This window comes from Syngnathus acus, chromosome 19 (genome assembly GCF_901709675.1).
Source record: "Syngnathus acus chromosome 19, fSynAcu1.2, whole genome shotgun sequence".
Lineage (NCBI taxonomy): Eukaryota > Metazoa > Chordata > Actinopteri > Syngnathiformes > Syngnathidae > Syngnathus > Syngnathus acus.
Window position 1 is genome coordinate 8,651,465 of NC_051103.1, and position 16,151 is coordinate 8,667,615.

The window sequence follows — 16,151 nt, forward strand, 5'->3', positions numbered from 1 at the left end:
CACTGCAATAAATGTTGATTTATGTCTACAGTAACAATTCCGTCAGGGTTGCATGTCAAGTCAAGTCAAGTTGATTTGTATAGCCCTAAATCACAAGCAGTCTCAAAGGGCTTCACATAGACAAAAATTGACAATTATTCTCAAAGCATCCCCTGATCTTAAGCTCCCAAGCATCACACTAATAACGACACTGTATCATTCTGAGTAACAAGTAGCAACATATATATATATATATATATATATATATATATATATATATATATATATATATATACTGTTTTGTGCAAAGACGCATTTCTCGACAAGATGCATCTGACTTTGTGATAGTGGTGAACAGATCTCACTCAGTCAAGTGGTCACAGACAGACAATTTAAACTGGGGTTGGATAAAGCAGAGCTTACGTAGAAAGCACTTCATTTACATCCATCCATCCCTCCCTCCCTCCCTCCGTCCGTCCGTCCGTCCGTCCGTCCGTCCGTCCATCCATCCATCCATCCATACGTCGATGTAGTTACTACATCAGTGTCGCTTTCCCTTTAAAAATGGTGAAGGCATTAGCGATGACGTCACATGCCTCTGGCGAATCAAATGCATTAAGAGGCGGGGCTAAATTGTCGTAGACACGTGTACCGGGAAGTAGGAAGTAAATACAGTACAGGGGAGATCAAGTCAAATCGGAGGCCAGTAGGTGAGATATGGTCATATCATATTGTCATTTAAGACAAAAAAAAAAAAAAAAAAGCAGTCATGTAAATTTAAAGCTATTGCATGCGTTTCGGTATAAAGACCTACTAGGAAGAGTATGAGGAAGTCGAGTTGTGACCGTTGAAGCTATGCAGTAATGCTGTATACAAGTTGACTTACGAGCCAGGAGCCATGTTGAAAAGGCAAGAAATACGTTACTGATTAAGCCATTTGCAAAGGACTGCAGTGTAAAAGCGTACGTGTTGTTTACTTTGCAAGAGTATGAATGAAATACCCTAACGTACTGTGCAAGCTACTGAAAGAAATGTGGAGATAGAATAGCCTTTGCATATTTGACACTTCTGCTGGTTGAGGTGCGTTTTCTGAGTCACACAAATGCAAATGGACAAAGAAATTCGAATCGAAGGCAAACGGGGTTGGTTCGACAGCCTTTAGTTGTGCTGTGTGCACAAACAGACAGGCAGACAGACAAGTAGGCCGAAGCTTTCCAAGTACGTCTGTTGATTTAAGGGGCTGACATCTTCCCAGGTTTGTTGTCTCTGTGCTTCTCAGTGCTGAAGTCTGCAAAGTTGCTTCAATTCATGACCTTTTTGTGTATGGGTCCAGGTGCGGCACAATGATTGAAGGCTACTCCCCTGTGGCCCAGGCGCTGATGGGGACTCTTTTGACCTGGGGTCTAACGGCTGCCGGGGCTGCCATGGTGTTTGTTTTCTCCGCTCGACAGGTTTGTTCAGTGGAAGGAAGCCCTTTCTGCGAATAAACTTGATTTCAATGCCACTCCTCTGCCTTGTACAGAAGCACATCTTGGATGGAAGTTTAGGATTTGCAGCAGGGGTGAGTGGCTTTCTTTTCTCTTCTCTTCTCTTCTCTTTAATATTGGTGGGAAAACGAAGCTTCAAATATGGCTTCATGAACCAGTTTTCCACTCTGTGTTTGAACTTCAGTGTCTGACTATAACAAAGTTGTATTTTTAGAGATGTGCAGGAATATCCTATTTGGAATAAATCAAAATGTAAAAAAAAGGATCATTCAAGTCATTAATATAAACCACTATATAATTACCACATAGTTGTTTAATGAAGTCAGAATGCAACTATGATTAGCATCCAAAGTAGAAGACCCAGGCTAATATTGGTGTGGTGCTCCCTTTCAAGCCCTTTGGTCCCATTTAACGGGAGCAGAGGAAATATTTGAAGCTTTGCGCTTCTTCTATTTTCTCTGCAGACGTAGTGAAACCAACGGGGACTTTTTCCGAGCTAAAGAGCAATCGTGCGGAGTCGGTCCCCATAACCGCAAGGACACCTCAGCAGATGTTGCATCTTTCATCGGGTTAGCTCAGTCATGCATTGGTGATAGGTCATTCATTGTTAGAGCGGTGATGGATGAAAAGGGGAAAATGACTTTTGAATTGCTTTGTATACAAAGAATAATCATTCCAGGGCTTGCTTGCTCAGTCATCAAATGTGATCTCACTGCAGGGCTTGCTTACTCATGAAGTGCGAAATGAAGACAAGCAAGTGAATGTTGTCGAAAAGCTGTCTCCACACGTGTCTATTTCCCCCAAAATGTTTTGCCCCTCCCTCCAGAATTGTTGCTGTTTTTTTCCAACAAGTATCTGTTTTGTTCCTGTCAAGCGGCCACTGGTCGCTTGAGCTTCTTGAGGTTTCCCTCCGGAGATGATGTCATTTGCATCGAACCTCTTTAAAGAGTTTGTATTAACAGTGTTGTGGGGAATCTCAGATTGCAATTGCTTCCTCTGGATCTGATGTGCAGTAATTATCCTGATTTTTGAATATTGGCCCTGATTACCGGTAATTGAATGATAATGACGTTCAGAGAGTAGCTCTTAGTCAAACCTTAATTAAAATAATGACCACTTTACTTCTGAGTACATCTTGTTCAATACACATCCATGTATGTCAGAAGAATATGAAGTCTCATCACATTTGAAAGAGAGTTCAAACTTGAATGGCGTGATTTATTCAAAGTGACAAACTCAACTGTTGTGAATATTTTTTAGAAGGAACCATTATTTCCCCCCCCCCCCCCATGGTCCCTTGCATTTTCTTCTTTTAGGATGTCACATGCATATTGAAATCACTTCAGTTTTGATTCCGTTGAGCTTCTAACAGTCGCAAAGTATTGCATTCCCTGGCATCTCACACTTAAGCTAATAAATGTGTTTAATGAACCTACATTGCCCATGGTGGCATATCGGTTTATATCACTTCATGTTGCGTAAGAGAGAGCGAGAGAGACGTGTTCTGTCCCCCTGAACACGCTATGCAATTGGTAAGTGGGCTCTTTTATGTATGTGTTCGAGTTCAAGAGATGGATTTAGGAATTATACGATAATGAATTTCCACAATTTCTAGACATCAGATATCATTCGTACCTTTTTTTTTTCCCCCCCTTCTACTTCTTTCTTCAACATATATAGTAGGGCGGACTGGATCGGAATCAAACGTGTTCTTACGGACTCCTCTGGGGATACGGGAAACATTTAGTCTCTGCGGTAGTTCAAGATAAGCAGGAAAGGAAAGCAAATTGTCTTCTGAGAGAACGTTTGACTGAATGAATTGCCACTTCCGAGTTGAGCAATATGTTGTCATTTGGTTGAATCCATCAATTTAATTGCCACTTGTCATGGTCCGAGTGCTTCTCTGTCGACCGTTCATTTCGATTCGAACCAACTTGCTTATCGAGGAATGAAGTCCAACTTGTACAACTGAGTGAGCACGAATCAATCTTTGTTCTCCTGTTCAAGGTGGTGTTTGGGGAGCGTGCACATTGCAATCAATGCAGACTTCCAAAGATTGGCAATTAGAATTCGATAATCGAGTCACTTTTGCCATTGACTCTTTGAGCTTTTGAAGAAAGATGGAACAGTTGAAGTGTGCCATTCTCCCGAGGTTAGAGGGCCCTGAGCGCAATGTAAATGATCTTGACAGAGAACTGAGGAAGGAAAAGGAACACCAAGCAGAAGATTGGATGAATAAATGAGTCCGTTGGTATTTGCGTTGACTCAATCCGTCACGAGGTCAAGCGCAAGACTTTATTTGCTCAGGGAAAGGAATTGGTGGAGAGAGAAAAATGAACGTCTGGGCTGGGCCATTCAGAGCATCATGTCATTTTGATTTGGGCTCCTCTTGATCTGAAAAACTCTTGTCAGGATCAGTATGTATCGTGAAAAAAGCATTTTTATGCAAAAACAACACCAAGCTATTAGGAAGAAATGACTGCGTTTAAGATGAAAGGTGCAAAGAGAACATCCAGCTTGAATGGTGCCGTTGTACGTTCCAGGTCAAGATGAAGTGCACTGACAACATTTTAGTTTGTATCCATCCATTGTTGTTGGAAATGATTGGCATCACATGCTACCGTGATCCGTACGTACACTTGGAGGAGAGAGAGAGAGACAGACAGACAGACGCAGATGCAAGATGGATTGCGCAATGCTCAGTGCTGCGATTCACCATCCAAGCCCATCAGTGATTGGTGGCAAAAAAAACCCAACCCAAAACCTGAATCCTTTTGACTTGACCTTTTTTGTCATTGCCCAGGTGATGTTGGCCGCTTCCTATTGGTCATTGCTGGCGCCGGCAATCGACATGGCCGAGGATTCTGGGAAGTACGGCTCATTTGCTTTTCTGCCCGTGGCCGTTGGCTTCACACTCGGGGCGGCTTTTGTTTACTTGGCTGATGTGGCCTTGCCCTTCTTGGTAAGAATCTCATCTCCTCTCATAACTGATGCATGGACTGCGTTTAGCTTCAAATAAAAGTACAACTTGAACGGAAAGGTACATAAAACAAAACGAAAGCACTGCAAATCGATTGATTATAAATGACGTTTATTATAAAAAAAAGACATCTTTTCATAAAAGTATCTACTTCCAAAAAATCTTTTGAGTGACTTGTTTACAAACCAGTATTGTTTTTGAATTTCAGACTGTGACTTTTGCAGCTTATACACAAGACCGGGCTTCCCCAAAATAAAAAATGTGCATGTAGCGGAGAACAGCTGTTGCCTTGAGCTTCTCTGGTCACATTAGGACACAAGCAATGACACAAATTGTATATGAAGGAGTGTCTGACACGTCACTTGTCACGCACTTTTATGAAATATGACGCACACTCAAGTCCACACAGCACACGCAAACGCTTCACCAAAGGACACTGGCTGGCTGGCTGGCTGGCTGGCGGAGGGAGGGAGGGAGGGAGGAAAATCCCGTTGCTTATACATTGCAGAACCATTCTTGCCCTCCCTCGCTATGTATGCTTACTTCTCTTTCTTTCTTTGTTTGTTTTGACACGCACTTGCAGGTGTGCGTGCGGTACCACAAATGAGCTCGCTCGGCATCCCTCTGGTCGTTTGAAATCGGTTCCTCTGGTCCCAGAAAGTCTCATTAATAACCTTCAAATTCACCGGCGCCAGCCAGGCAGGCAAGCAGGCCGCACGTCGTTTTCCAATTTCCGTAATATGTTCCGTTCAATGTCATTGACACTGGCCATTGAATGGATCAAGACCCGTCGGTGCCATGCTGTTAGTTGAATTATGGAGTCTGCGTAGAAGGAAGGAAGGACGAGACGTCTCGCGCGCTACGTGGGAGCTGCTTATGCTTGAAGCAAATTGCAGATGGAACTGAATGCTACTCTATTGTGTGGACTCCGAATGGATCTCATTGAATAGAAATGGGGGCTTTTCGTTGAGATTTGGTTGACTTGAGGTTGCTTGGAGTTGCTTCTTAGTAAATGCCTTTCTGCTGCCATAGACTCCTTGGAACTCTTCTTGACGGATGCTTTCTCCTCGTTACATCATGAGCCGCAGTCCTCTCGGTATTCTTCTTTTTCTCTTCCGTCTGCCCTTTCTTGATCTGGTTCCATGGCGACTGTAAGGGCAATGTTGAGCTGCGCTAATAGCAAGCATGAAATCATTGGGGGGGGACGGGCAAATGGTGTTTGGACAGCTGCCGGTGGCCTCTTTTTTTAACGCTTCCTCCACAAACACCAAAGACGGATGAAAAGGAGAAAAAGATCGATCGTCCATAAGCTTAGGAGTTGGGGGTGAAAAGGTGAGGGCGTGATGGATGGATGGATGGATGGATGGATTGGTTGATGACTTCCGCTTAGCTGCACTTTGTCGTACCTCCCTCTTCCTTGTCCATCTCCTGCCGTACAGAAAATTCAAATTATTTTCATGCATCGCTGTCCTTTGTATTTCACCCTACAAGAACTTTGCTCACCAAATGGAGCATGATGTCATTTGGCCAACTGCACAGAATGACCAATGAGCGAGCAGTGGTTGCTGCGTCTGAGTTGTTTTATTCCAGAGTGAGCAAATTCAAGATTTGGCCATGGTTACTCAGGCTCAAAGTTGACGCTGTGTAACAAAAGGAAGTTTTGTGCAATCTTTGCACATGATTGATGTCACGCTTGCAGTCCAATTAACAGCTGGAGCAGCAAATTAATACAATCGATGCTCGGGACTTCCTGTCCCACAGCATGAATGCTTCGATTTAAAGACACACTTTCGTCACGCTACTTAAGCCAGCAGAGCAGAGCAGAGCAGAGCAGAGCAGAGCAGAGCAGAACAGAGCAGAACAGAGCAGAGCTTCCAGGTAGTGGCAGTCCGTCTGGTATAAGCCTCCCTATGATTCATGCAGCCGGCAGTCTTTCTCCACCTCATTTATTCACAACATGGACACAGAGCTCACGCTCCATATTGAATATCGCTTTACAAAAGACAGCATGTGTGCGCTCGCTGTGTTTTTCCCTATCGCACTGGCTGTCTGTCGTCTGCCTTTGTTGAATAATCATTGTTGTCTGAAATGTCAACGTGCAAACTCGGTGGCCTTCAGAGACACAATGGAAATTCTGCAGGGATTCTGCATGTGTCTTTTAGTCACGCCACATGGGTGTCAAACTCATTTTTGAGACGAGTCCAAACTGTTCAAATATTTGAAAATGAGGCGTAAAGATTGCTAGCGATATCTGTCGTTTTTCAAAGTGACATTTTAGTATTGACACATGAACTCAATGCAGAATTTGTCTTTGCGGGCCACATCAAATGATGCGGTGGGCCGTGTGTTTGACACCCAGCGGGTAACATTCATATTTCCGAGCCCCCAAAAAAAGGCTTTTCAAAACCTGCGTTATCATTTCAAAAGTATCCTTTTTAACCTGGATGGAAATGTATTCACAATTGCTTTCCACTTTTCAGCCAGACGCTTGCATAGCTTAGCGGAGTCAAAGCCCTGAGCACAGCTTTGATGGCTCCATATTGAGATGAAAGTTGTCCTTGCGGCTCTTTTTTTTCCCCTCACGGGGTACTTAGCCTTTGCCCCTATCATTGGCACAAGACTGTTTTGAGAAGCGACTGGTGCATGGAAATCACCTTTTCATGGCTGTTGGAGCCAAAGACGCCATCATTATTTGGACTTTAGTGGGGTGAGAATATACTACATCTATTTCAAATCAATTTTTGGTAATAATCACCTGACATTGCGTAACAAATAGAAAGCAGAAAAAGACTCTTAATGTTTTGCGCGTCCTACATTGACATCAATGCTGTTGACTGCTCATTTCTGTACGGTTCAATATTCTTCTTCGTCTGACTGACGGACACGAGCGGAGGAAATCAAGTGAGTGCTTTGACAAAACGCGATCAGGTCAGGCAGGGCATCTGTCAGTGTCAACACGCCTCCCATCTTCCCCTGGCAATAGAAACATCGCTTGACTTTTTATGGGGGCTTGAAGGAACGTCTCATAACGCAACGCACGTTCATCTAGTGAGCGTCTCCACCTTGTAATTAACAGAGGTGGCTAATTGCTTTTTTTTTTTAAAGAAAAAAAAGGGCAAAATAGCTGATGCTTTATAGTGAATCATTTATTCCAGATGGTATCTCACTCATTAACCTCGCCCGCCTTTGTGCGTTTGCCTCAATTCATTTGCACGTGCTTATTTCAGCCTCACGTGTTTGTCCTTAAACTTTTCCTTCAAAAACATGCTCAAGCTTTGTAATGATTCTTTTTTGTCATATTTTACGATGGGCCACTTTTCAGGATCCTGCTCCATCCTAATTATCCCCAATATTGATGTCAACGGGACTTCCGCCCTATTACACACACACACACACACACACACACATATATATATATATATAATGCGGTGTGCTCGGCCGCGCATTCCAAATTCATCTGTGTCCATTTAAAAGCTCATTAATTAGGAGAGTGGCATGTTTGAATACCTGGCAGGGAGGGCGCCATTTGCATTAGCATTTGCCATGGCCACGCCACGCGGACTGGTGCTGTCATCTATGATGAGGCCATCTTAAATGATTGATGACAAAAATGACACATGGGCTCTTCAATCAAAAGTACAGAAAAGAGAAACAGATGACAAGTTGAAATGTTTCATTTGCAATCTTTGAATTGCCTCTTTTCTATTGTATTGTAACTTTGAACCCAGGGAAAGAAGAAAGGCAGTTGAGTTGCATTCATGTGTCATCATAAGCTTTTGCAAGGCCATGAACTGTTTTTAACGATTGAGTCACTCTTAGTCGTTTACCAAGAGGACCGACCGACCGACCGACCGCGTAACTAATCATTTGCTAAAGGAAACAGCGTGTTCCTCTTCCTTCCATTGGATTGCTGTTTTCAGAAAATTTGGAGATGAGATGAAATGTTGCTTTTATAATGTATGAGGCTGTTTTGTCCTTCATGTACACTTTGATCCCCCTCCACAGGGTGTGTCTGCCGACCCCAACATGGCCTTGGCTCTTGCGTCGGAATCCAAGATTGGAAAAGAGAAGGAGGAGGTTTCTCCATTTTCCGAATCTCAAGCCGCCATCAAGTTAGGTAGAGCTGGACTTCTTACAGGCAAGCCCACCCACCCTTCCTTCATATAGCCACCATCTTCCAAAAAAAAAAAGCCTCATCTTCACGAGCATGCTTCTGTGATGGCTTCTTTCCTTTCATCTCGTCGTAACTTTTGAAATCTTTGTCCCATGCTGATTGTGTGTCCTAACATCCGCTACATGTTCTGAATTGCGTACAGACTGGGTGGGCTGTTTGAAAGCTGGACTTGAAGTCCTCCCTCCATCCCTCCCTCACTGAGTTGCCACCCGCGCTGCAAAATCAAGCCAAGCGGCAGGCCAGCCAAGCCAGCGCTGCGCTGCGCTGCGCTGCGCTGCGCTGCGCTGATGATTCCCTTTGCCGTAAACACAATTGGGATGGCGGTAGACAGACGAGGTGTTTTCTAGCTCAGCGGCGATGTCGTCTTATATGCTGACAGCCACAAGAAGAAGGGCTCATTAGACACACACCTTCAGGGCTCACATTGTCAACAACCATCCATTTGGTTCGCACACTTGGGGAAGGAAGCCAGTCATCGCGAGAGGATACCATTTTAATCAGTTCTTGCACTTCCCAGAATGAGCTTAGTTCTGCTGCTGGAAAGATGAGAACAATGCACGAGTGAATTTTGTTTGAGTTAAAAATAACATGTACGATGCATCATCAATTCGAGTGGTTTTCAAACGATCATTTCATAAATTCACATATTCATGCCCGAAGCAAAACACTGCCTCCTCTATATGTGTTATGTTCTATACGCTTTGGTTTATGAAGGGCTCCATTTTTTTTTTCCTCTCTCTCGCGCTCTCTCTCTCTCGTTCTCTCTCTCGCTCTTGCTCTTCCATTGCTTTCAAATCCTCCTAAACTTGTACTCATCCATTTCTTCTGCTCAAGCGCTTCTTTGTTGCGTTTGAATTCTGGCGAGATGGTTGCTGGTGGGTGCCGCCTCATTTCACCACTTCTGACCTTGGCTGTATTTTTAACCTCGTAGTATTCTCGTCTTAACTCTGCTTTTTTTCCCCAGCCATCACAGAAGAATAACCAAATACGCGGTCATTTTCTTATCCAATGTGTGCTATATGAATGTGGATGGTTTGGATTGCCTTTTTATGACTTTTCCTCTTTCACTGGAGTGACCCTCCGAGTAATAACGCTTTTACGATGCCAACCGTTTGCCCCTGAAATGTGTTATTTCCTGTGGGGAAAATAGGAGTTTACAACTTCCCAAGTGGTGCTGCTGCACCATCCAATGACATGCCATGGCAAAATATGCGTTACTTGCTTCTGCATATGAAAAGGGTTACTATAGAACAAGACAGTGCAGCATATGAATAACCCTAATTCTTCTTCTTTTTTTCTTTCTTTCCTTTCCCCGTTTTGTACATTGACTGTATCTCACTGCTTCGTTGCCTGGCAACATTGGTGGAAAAGCACACGGAGGGAGTATAGGTGATTTAGTGGCACCATTAGCTCTCCTCTAATACTTGTCTGTCTGTCTGTCTGTCACCAAAGCAGCTGATGTGTCATTTTGCTCGGCATTATTGGGAGAGTTCAACAATTCACTTGAGGTGAAGGGTTAGGGTGAAAGAAATGAGCCTTCAGTTCCAGCCTGGACTGGAGCAAGCTTTACCCAGCTGAGTGAGGTTCACATCCTTGCTTCAATTTGCGTCCGAGCGACGGATGACTTTGCGCCTTTGCTCTCGGACAGTTGATCAGAAAGTCAGCTCAGCGTTGGCTCATCTCCCGATCCTTTTGTCTCCTTCCCGTATTTATCACCGTAGCGTTACTGGGGTTTGTTTCATTAGTTTCCCCCCTATATCTTATTTCTTCAGCTCACAGAGGCGTTTTAGACAGTTCGCATCGCTGTGAGAACGTTTTTTTTTTTTTTTTTTTGGGGAACACCACAGTCCCATGGTGAACAATACAAGGTCCACCTTCACTGGGACGAGACGTTGACTCACTCTTAAGGCATCCATCCTCCTAGTTTCACATGCCCTGTGCTCCACGTTCTTCTGGATGAATCGGGGGAAGAAAGAGAAGGAAAGCAATTGATCGCAGAAAGTCAAACTACTTGCTCGTCCAATTTGGATTGATTCGGTTGGTTTTGACATGATACAAATTCCCCCTCTTTTGACACGAGTCATGCTGGGTGACAATCGAAAAGGTCATCAAGTAGATTTGAGTTGCTAAAATGTGATTATTTGTGCCACAAGCGTTGAAAGAAGTAGCCTTGATTGATGAATTGGATGGCAATGTTTTCACCCATGCTGAGATTATTTCTCACTGAAAAGAAAATGGAGGCTTATTTTGCTCCGTTGCGATTAGATCCATTGATCGTATTGAACCCAACAAGAGCTGGATTGGTAATTGCGTCCACAAGAAGGTGTGCGACTTCCAAGATGAAGTCTTTGGCAGGCCAGATTGCGAAGAGCAAACGCACGTCCATCCAAAAGAGATTGGATACAAAGTGCTCGCCACTATTTGCTTCATCGAATGGGTTTTATTCTCGAGGGGGCGGCAGACTGATTCCCACAAACGCTTGTCGTTTGTCTGGCAGCGTGACTCAAGCAAACATTTTAAGTGAAGTGTTTGAGTCAAAGCAAGGGACGCATGTCTGTGCATTTACTTTCATTGTCAAGGCTCTTTTCTCGGGAGCAAATGAGATGGCACTCTAGCCAATACAGTCAGGCTTTTGAAGGATTGATACGATATGATTTGATTTGTTGTCCGGCTGGCCTTCTTTCCGTGCCCTGCCGTGCCGTGCCGTGCCGTGCCGTGTCCCACCTCTCTCGCATGGATCACCATCATTTGGAACTTTGAGCTGCAAGTTGAGCTTGTTGTTGGCCACACCTTGGAAGCAACTGAGTGAGAATGGATCAGCCAGCGCTGTTTATTATCGTGCATTATGGATGTTGAGAAAATGGAACTACAAATCTTTCAGGCACACACAGTATAAGAGTAGCAGCAGCAGCGCCCGCCTCACATGGGAGGGAGGGAGGGAGGGAGGACGGACATTGATTCCAACAAAATGAGCTTGCATGCAGATACTTTGACGGTAGCAGAATGGATACCGGAAACTGAACAAGTCTCTTGTTAATTTTACGTCAAGACTTCAAAAAGCATCTTGTATCGTTTAAAGCTAGCTCTTGTCTAAACTTCTTGTAGCTACTGGAGCGATTGTCAACCGGTGGTCCGCGGCCCTCTAGTGGTCCGTGGCGGTATTGCAGGTGGTCCGCGAAATGGAAAATAATGTCAACGTTTTTAAAAATAAAATGGATTTAGAATTTCGACTTGATATCTTTTCCAGCTAATTTTGTAAATAATGACAGATAGCCTGTATAGGTCGATCCCCCTTGGATCCCAAATGAAATCATATTCCACCAAAGCAGTGGACTTGCTTCTTGGTTATAATGGTGCTCCGTTGGGTTGGCCAAAACCCCTGATTATGAGCGCATTAAGACTTTTCTTTATTTCATATTTTATTTCATAATCTATGTCACCTATTTGGATCATTGTGATATTCCAATCAGAGCCCGCTATATGTTTTTGTTTCCCGAAACAGAGGAGGGCCTTCAACTCCCCCGGAAAAGAGTATCTCATTGGGGTAACTCAAATGATGAAGAAAGTGAAAACATACATGTGGAAGTGAGGAGCCATTCAGGAAGCAGCTGGAGACGCATCCTTCTCCTCATCCTCGCCATCACCATCCACAACATTCCAGGTGGGAAGATGTGATTTCTGTCCATTTACACTGCTTCTTATGTGATTGGCTCTGCAGTTATGCTATTCATCTGACTGCTATTGCCTTCACTAAAGCGGAAGTCTCTTAAAACTGCACCCCCCAAAAAAGTCCGCTGAAAATATGATTAGAATGCACTCAAGTTCACTTTCTAGTGTATGACAAAGAATGTCCAGCCATGTGAGGGCAAAATGAAGCAAAAGCCAGACTCTAAAGCTTCTTCATGTAGAGTGAAACTTAGTGTGGAAGTGCAAATGGAGTTTCCAGGGCCCTGTGGCATTTCGGAGCCATCCAGAGAATCGAGCGCAAGGGAAGAGCAGAGCGCCACGCACGCACACACATCAAGGTGCTTCATGATGTCAGCCTGGACGGACAGCGGGGAATGGCTCGTCGTTATTCGAAGTAATGACGGGACTTAGATGATGATGATGAAGAGGTCCCTTGTGAAATTTGGATCCTGTTGGATGCTTCCATTTGTCGCCCTTGACAAATTTCATGTGCCTGCCTTCATTTAAGATGCTATTTGTTCAGTAACTTGCTAGTTGCTCCATTTTGCTCGGTCGGTGGTCCCATTCCTCGTCAATGTCCAATCCCCTAAATAGATTATCGACCGCTTCCAGCCGGCTGCCGCCACGTGTCATCGGTAACCGCAGGAACATGTCGGCAAGAACAAAAGGGGGCGTTATATGTCAGGAAGACTGTCGAGTCTGCCGTGCCTGCACTTGCCCGAAGCAGCCTCGATGCTACATGTGACATCTATCTTATATGATGACTTGAGTCACTGAAAATCACTCCAAGCAAGTCCGTGTCAAAGTGTTCCAGTCGGTGTTTAGTGCCTCCCACTCCAAGCGAAGTCAAAAGGCAAGGCATGCCACGCCACGGCGCTGACATTTGAGCTCGCATTGCTTCCGTGAACTGAAAAGGTAAAAAGGCTCCTTGGCATTAGTGCTCCTCATGCAGCACATTTGATATTGTCTGAAGCTGGTGACTTAACAGCCTGCGGGTGACACCGCTACAGCGACTCAAATGAACACGTGTTATCCTTCTAATTAGGCATATGTTTGCGTCATGAATGCCAACGGGGGAATTGCTCTATCAAAATCGTTTAGCTCCAAAGCATGGATTGAGCCATCGGTGTCAAACGCAAGGCCCGGCCGGCCGGCCGGGGGCCCGCCACATGGTTTTATGTGGCCCGCAAAGACAAATTGTGCGTGGACAATCCTACATGTTTTCCAAGTTTCCCTGGTTCAACACACCTGATTCAATGATCAGGCTCCTGCAGAACGTGAGGATGAACTGATCATTTGAATCAGGTGTGTTGAACCAGGGAAACTTGGAAAACATGTAGGAATGCGCCCCCCCCCCCCCCCCCCCCCCCGAGGACTGGACTTTAAGACCCCTGATATAAGGCATTGACAGTCATAATGGCCCTCCAAAGGAAACTATGACTACAATGCGACCCGCAACAAAAATGAGTTTGACACCCCTGGATGAAGCCATCCATGAACATGGCTTGAATAATTCCTAGCTCATTTGCACATTTTGGTTCCTTTTGTAAATTGCCCTCCTGCTGTCTGCTTCTATTTGTCTGATTCTTTGAATAATTTGTCTTGCCACACTTTTGGAAATTGGCATGAGTTTAAAAGGGAAAGATGTCATACTTCTTTGTGCAGAGGGCTTGGCTGTGGGAGTTGGATTTGGGGCCATCGGGAAGACTTCGTCCGCAACGCTTGAGAGTGCCAGGTAGGGCCACTTAAATTGGGTCAAGTCAGCAACATCTCACTTCTGCCAACATTGACCAATATAACTCTCAACATTGGGGGGAAGAAATCATGAAAATAATATTCTGGTAGTTTCTTAGTCGGAGCCATTAAAAAAATCATCGTTGTATTTTTTCCAATCGTTATTGGCTGATTTGACTTTTTTTTGCTTTTGTATTAAGAAAGATTTTTTTCATCATTGTTTTTGTGTAACCAAGTTTTCAAGATACTGGTCTTGGTTAAAAAGTCTGTTGGAAAAATCCCCAGCTGTCTACTTGTTTCTTGGCGCCACCTTGTGCACGGACGTGGTACTGCAAAGCGCCGTTAATTCTACTGCACTTGTCGAGTTTCTTTTCTATTATCCTTCTGAATACACGCATCGAGCTCTCTTAACTCTCCATCAACATCTTCCTAATCTTGCCATCTGGACCTTGATGTTCTGTGCTTGTTCAGCTGCGTCTCGCTCGCTCGGTGGCAAAAGAAAGCGCTTTGGCATCCCGTAGTAGGAGACCAATTACCGCTGGAAAGAAAATCTCTTCTAGTCTACGTTGTCATAATCCCTTGCAGGAATTTGGCCATTGGTATCGGCATCCAGAATTTCCCAGAAGGCCTCGCGGTAAGCTTGCCACTTCGCGGCGCAGGCGTCTCGACGTGGACAGCCTTCTGGTAAAAGCAAATTGCCATCTTCAGGCGTCCATCACTCAGATGAAGTCAATCATGAGTCATGGCAATCTGCAGGTACGGCCAGCTCAGCGGCATGGTGGAGCCCATCGCCGGAACGCTGGGCGCCGTCGCCGTGGTGTCGGCCGAACCTCTGCTGCCGTACGCGTTGGCGTTTGCCGCCGGGGCCATGGTTTACGTGGTGGTGGATGACATCATACCCGAGGCTCAAGTCAGGTGAGTCGAGGAGGATGCCGTTCCGTCCGTCCCAATCGCTCTCCAATTAGAAACGCGTGACTGGACAGAAAGCAAAGGCAGATGAAGAGTCAAAAGGACAAGAATCAAAACGGAGGAGGAGCCGTCCCAATCATTTTGCAAATGCGGTCCGACGGGGGGGGAAGCGACGCAACTCACTTTCCACCCTTGTCGCCCATAGCGGTAACGGAAAGCTGGCCTCCTGGACGGCAATCTTGGGCTTTACCGTGATGATGTCGCTAGACGTGGGACTGGGCTGAAAAACCGTGGCGAGCGGGAGCACGTCAACAAACAGCCTCCGTAGCCGTCCGTCCGTCCGTCCGTCATTACATGCCAGACCTCAGTGTCAAAGAAGGGGGACCGTAGGCGTCGCATATTTTGTTGAAATGTCAATCATTAGTCTCCCGCAGTGCAACTCGTTGCCATAGAACTCGAAAATGGGACGTCATCCTAAATGTCACACTCTTGTTATGTTTTAAAAGCAGGCAAATTGATCGTTGCCTTTTTAATGTTGGCTTTTGGACGTGAAGTTACCTCTCAAGTTGCATATTTCGGGTGATTCTTTATCTTGCTGTGAAGTAGAGGTTGTAGATCTGGACTCCTCACAAATGGATTGCGTCAGCGCCACTTTTCCAAACTTGCCGAAATCAGAAAGCCTCTATGGCTGTCCAAATACATCAAGATATAACTTCCAGTGGCTTGTAATATTCCAGCTTTTTAAACTCACTTTTTCGGTCAAGAAACGGTCCAGTCTTGAAAGTGAAATTTCTCTCAACTTTGGTTTGTTTTAGTTTGAGCTTCCAATTTCGTTGTGATTGCCTCATGGCGGCGGCATGACTTGAACTCTGTGACCTATTGGATTTTCTTCATTTTTCTGCGTCAGGCCTGTAAAGAAGCAGCTGATTCTTTCTTTCAAAAGTCTCCAAACACGCTGTCAATCTCCTTTTTACAGTATGCTGAAATATGCCAATTGAAATGTGAGGGTAACTAACGTCCAACAATTGTCTGTCTGCTGTGATGCTGCTGATGAAAACCATTTGAAAAGGCCAGTTCAGTCGTCGTGCCTTCTTTTCCGGTCGTCTACTGCCACCTGCTGGCCAAAATTGCCAACGGTTGATACTGATTTACATGTGAATTGTTTCTTTCAATAAACAGCCGGTTTCAATAGGAGTGATTT

At 44.8% G+C, this 16,151-nt stretch overlaps 1 protein-coding gene across 3 annotated transcripts; it reads left to right on the plus strand.

Annotated features, from left to right (window-relative positions):
- The first annotated feature begins 588 nt into the window (after positions 1 to 588).
- On the plus strand, positions 589 to 16,141 carry slc39a11 (solute carrier family 39, member 11). Of its 3 annotated transcripts, none has more exons than XM_037277549.1 (10): positions 589 to 689; positions 1,313 to 1,430; positions 1,502 to 1,540; positions 4,270 to 4,428; positions 8,452 to 8,584; positions 12,123 to 12,281; positions 13,973 to 14,042; positions 14,627 to 14,725; positions 14,798 to 14,956; positions 15,156 to 16,141. In XM_037277549.1, exons 2-10 carry the CDS (start codon positions 1,323 to 1,325, stop codon positions 15,232 to 15,234), a joined length of 1,005 nt encoding a protein of 334 aa, XP_037133444.1. In that variant the 5' UTR covers positions 589 to 689; positions 1,313 to 1,322; the 3' UTR covers positions 15,235 to 16,141. The 3 variants fall into 3 exon arrangements, with proteins under 3 accessions (XP_037133444.1, XP_037133443.1, XP_037133445.1); XM_037277548.1 differs by lacking the exon at positions 589 to 689 and adding an exon at positions 742 to 888; XM_037277550.1 differs by lacking the exon at positions 589 to 689 and adding an exon at positions 743 to 888 and having other exon boundaries at positions 8,452 to 8,563.
- The last annotated feature ends 10 nt before the right edge of the window (positions 16,142 to 16,151 follow it).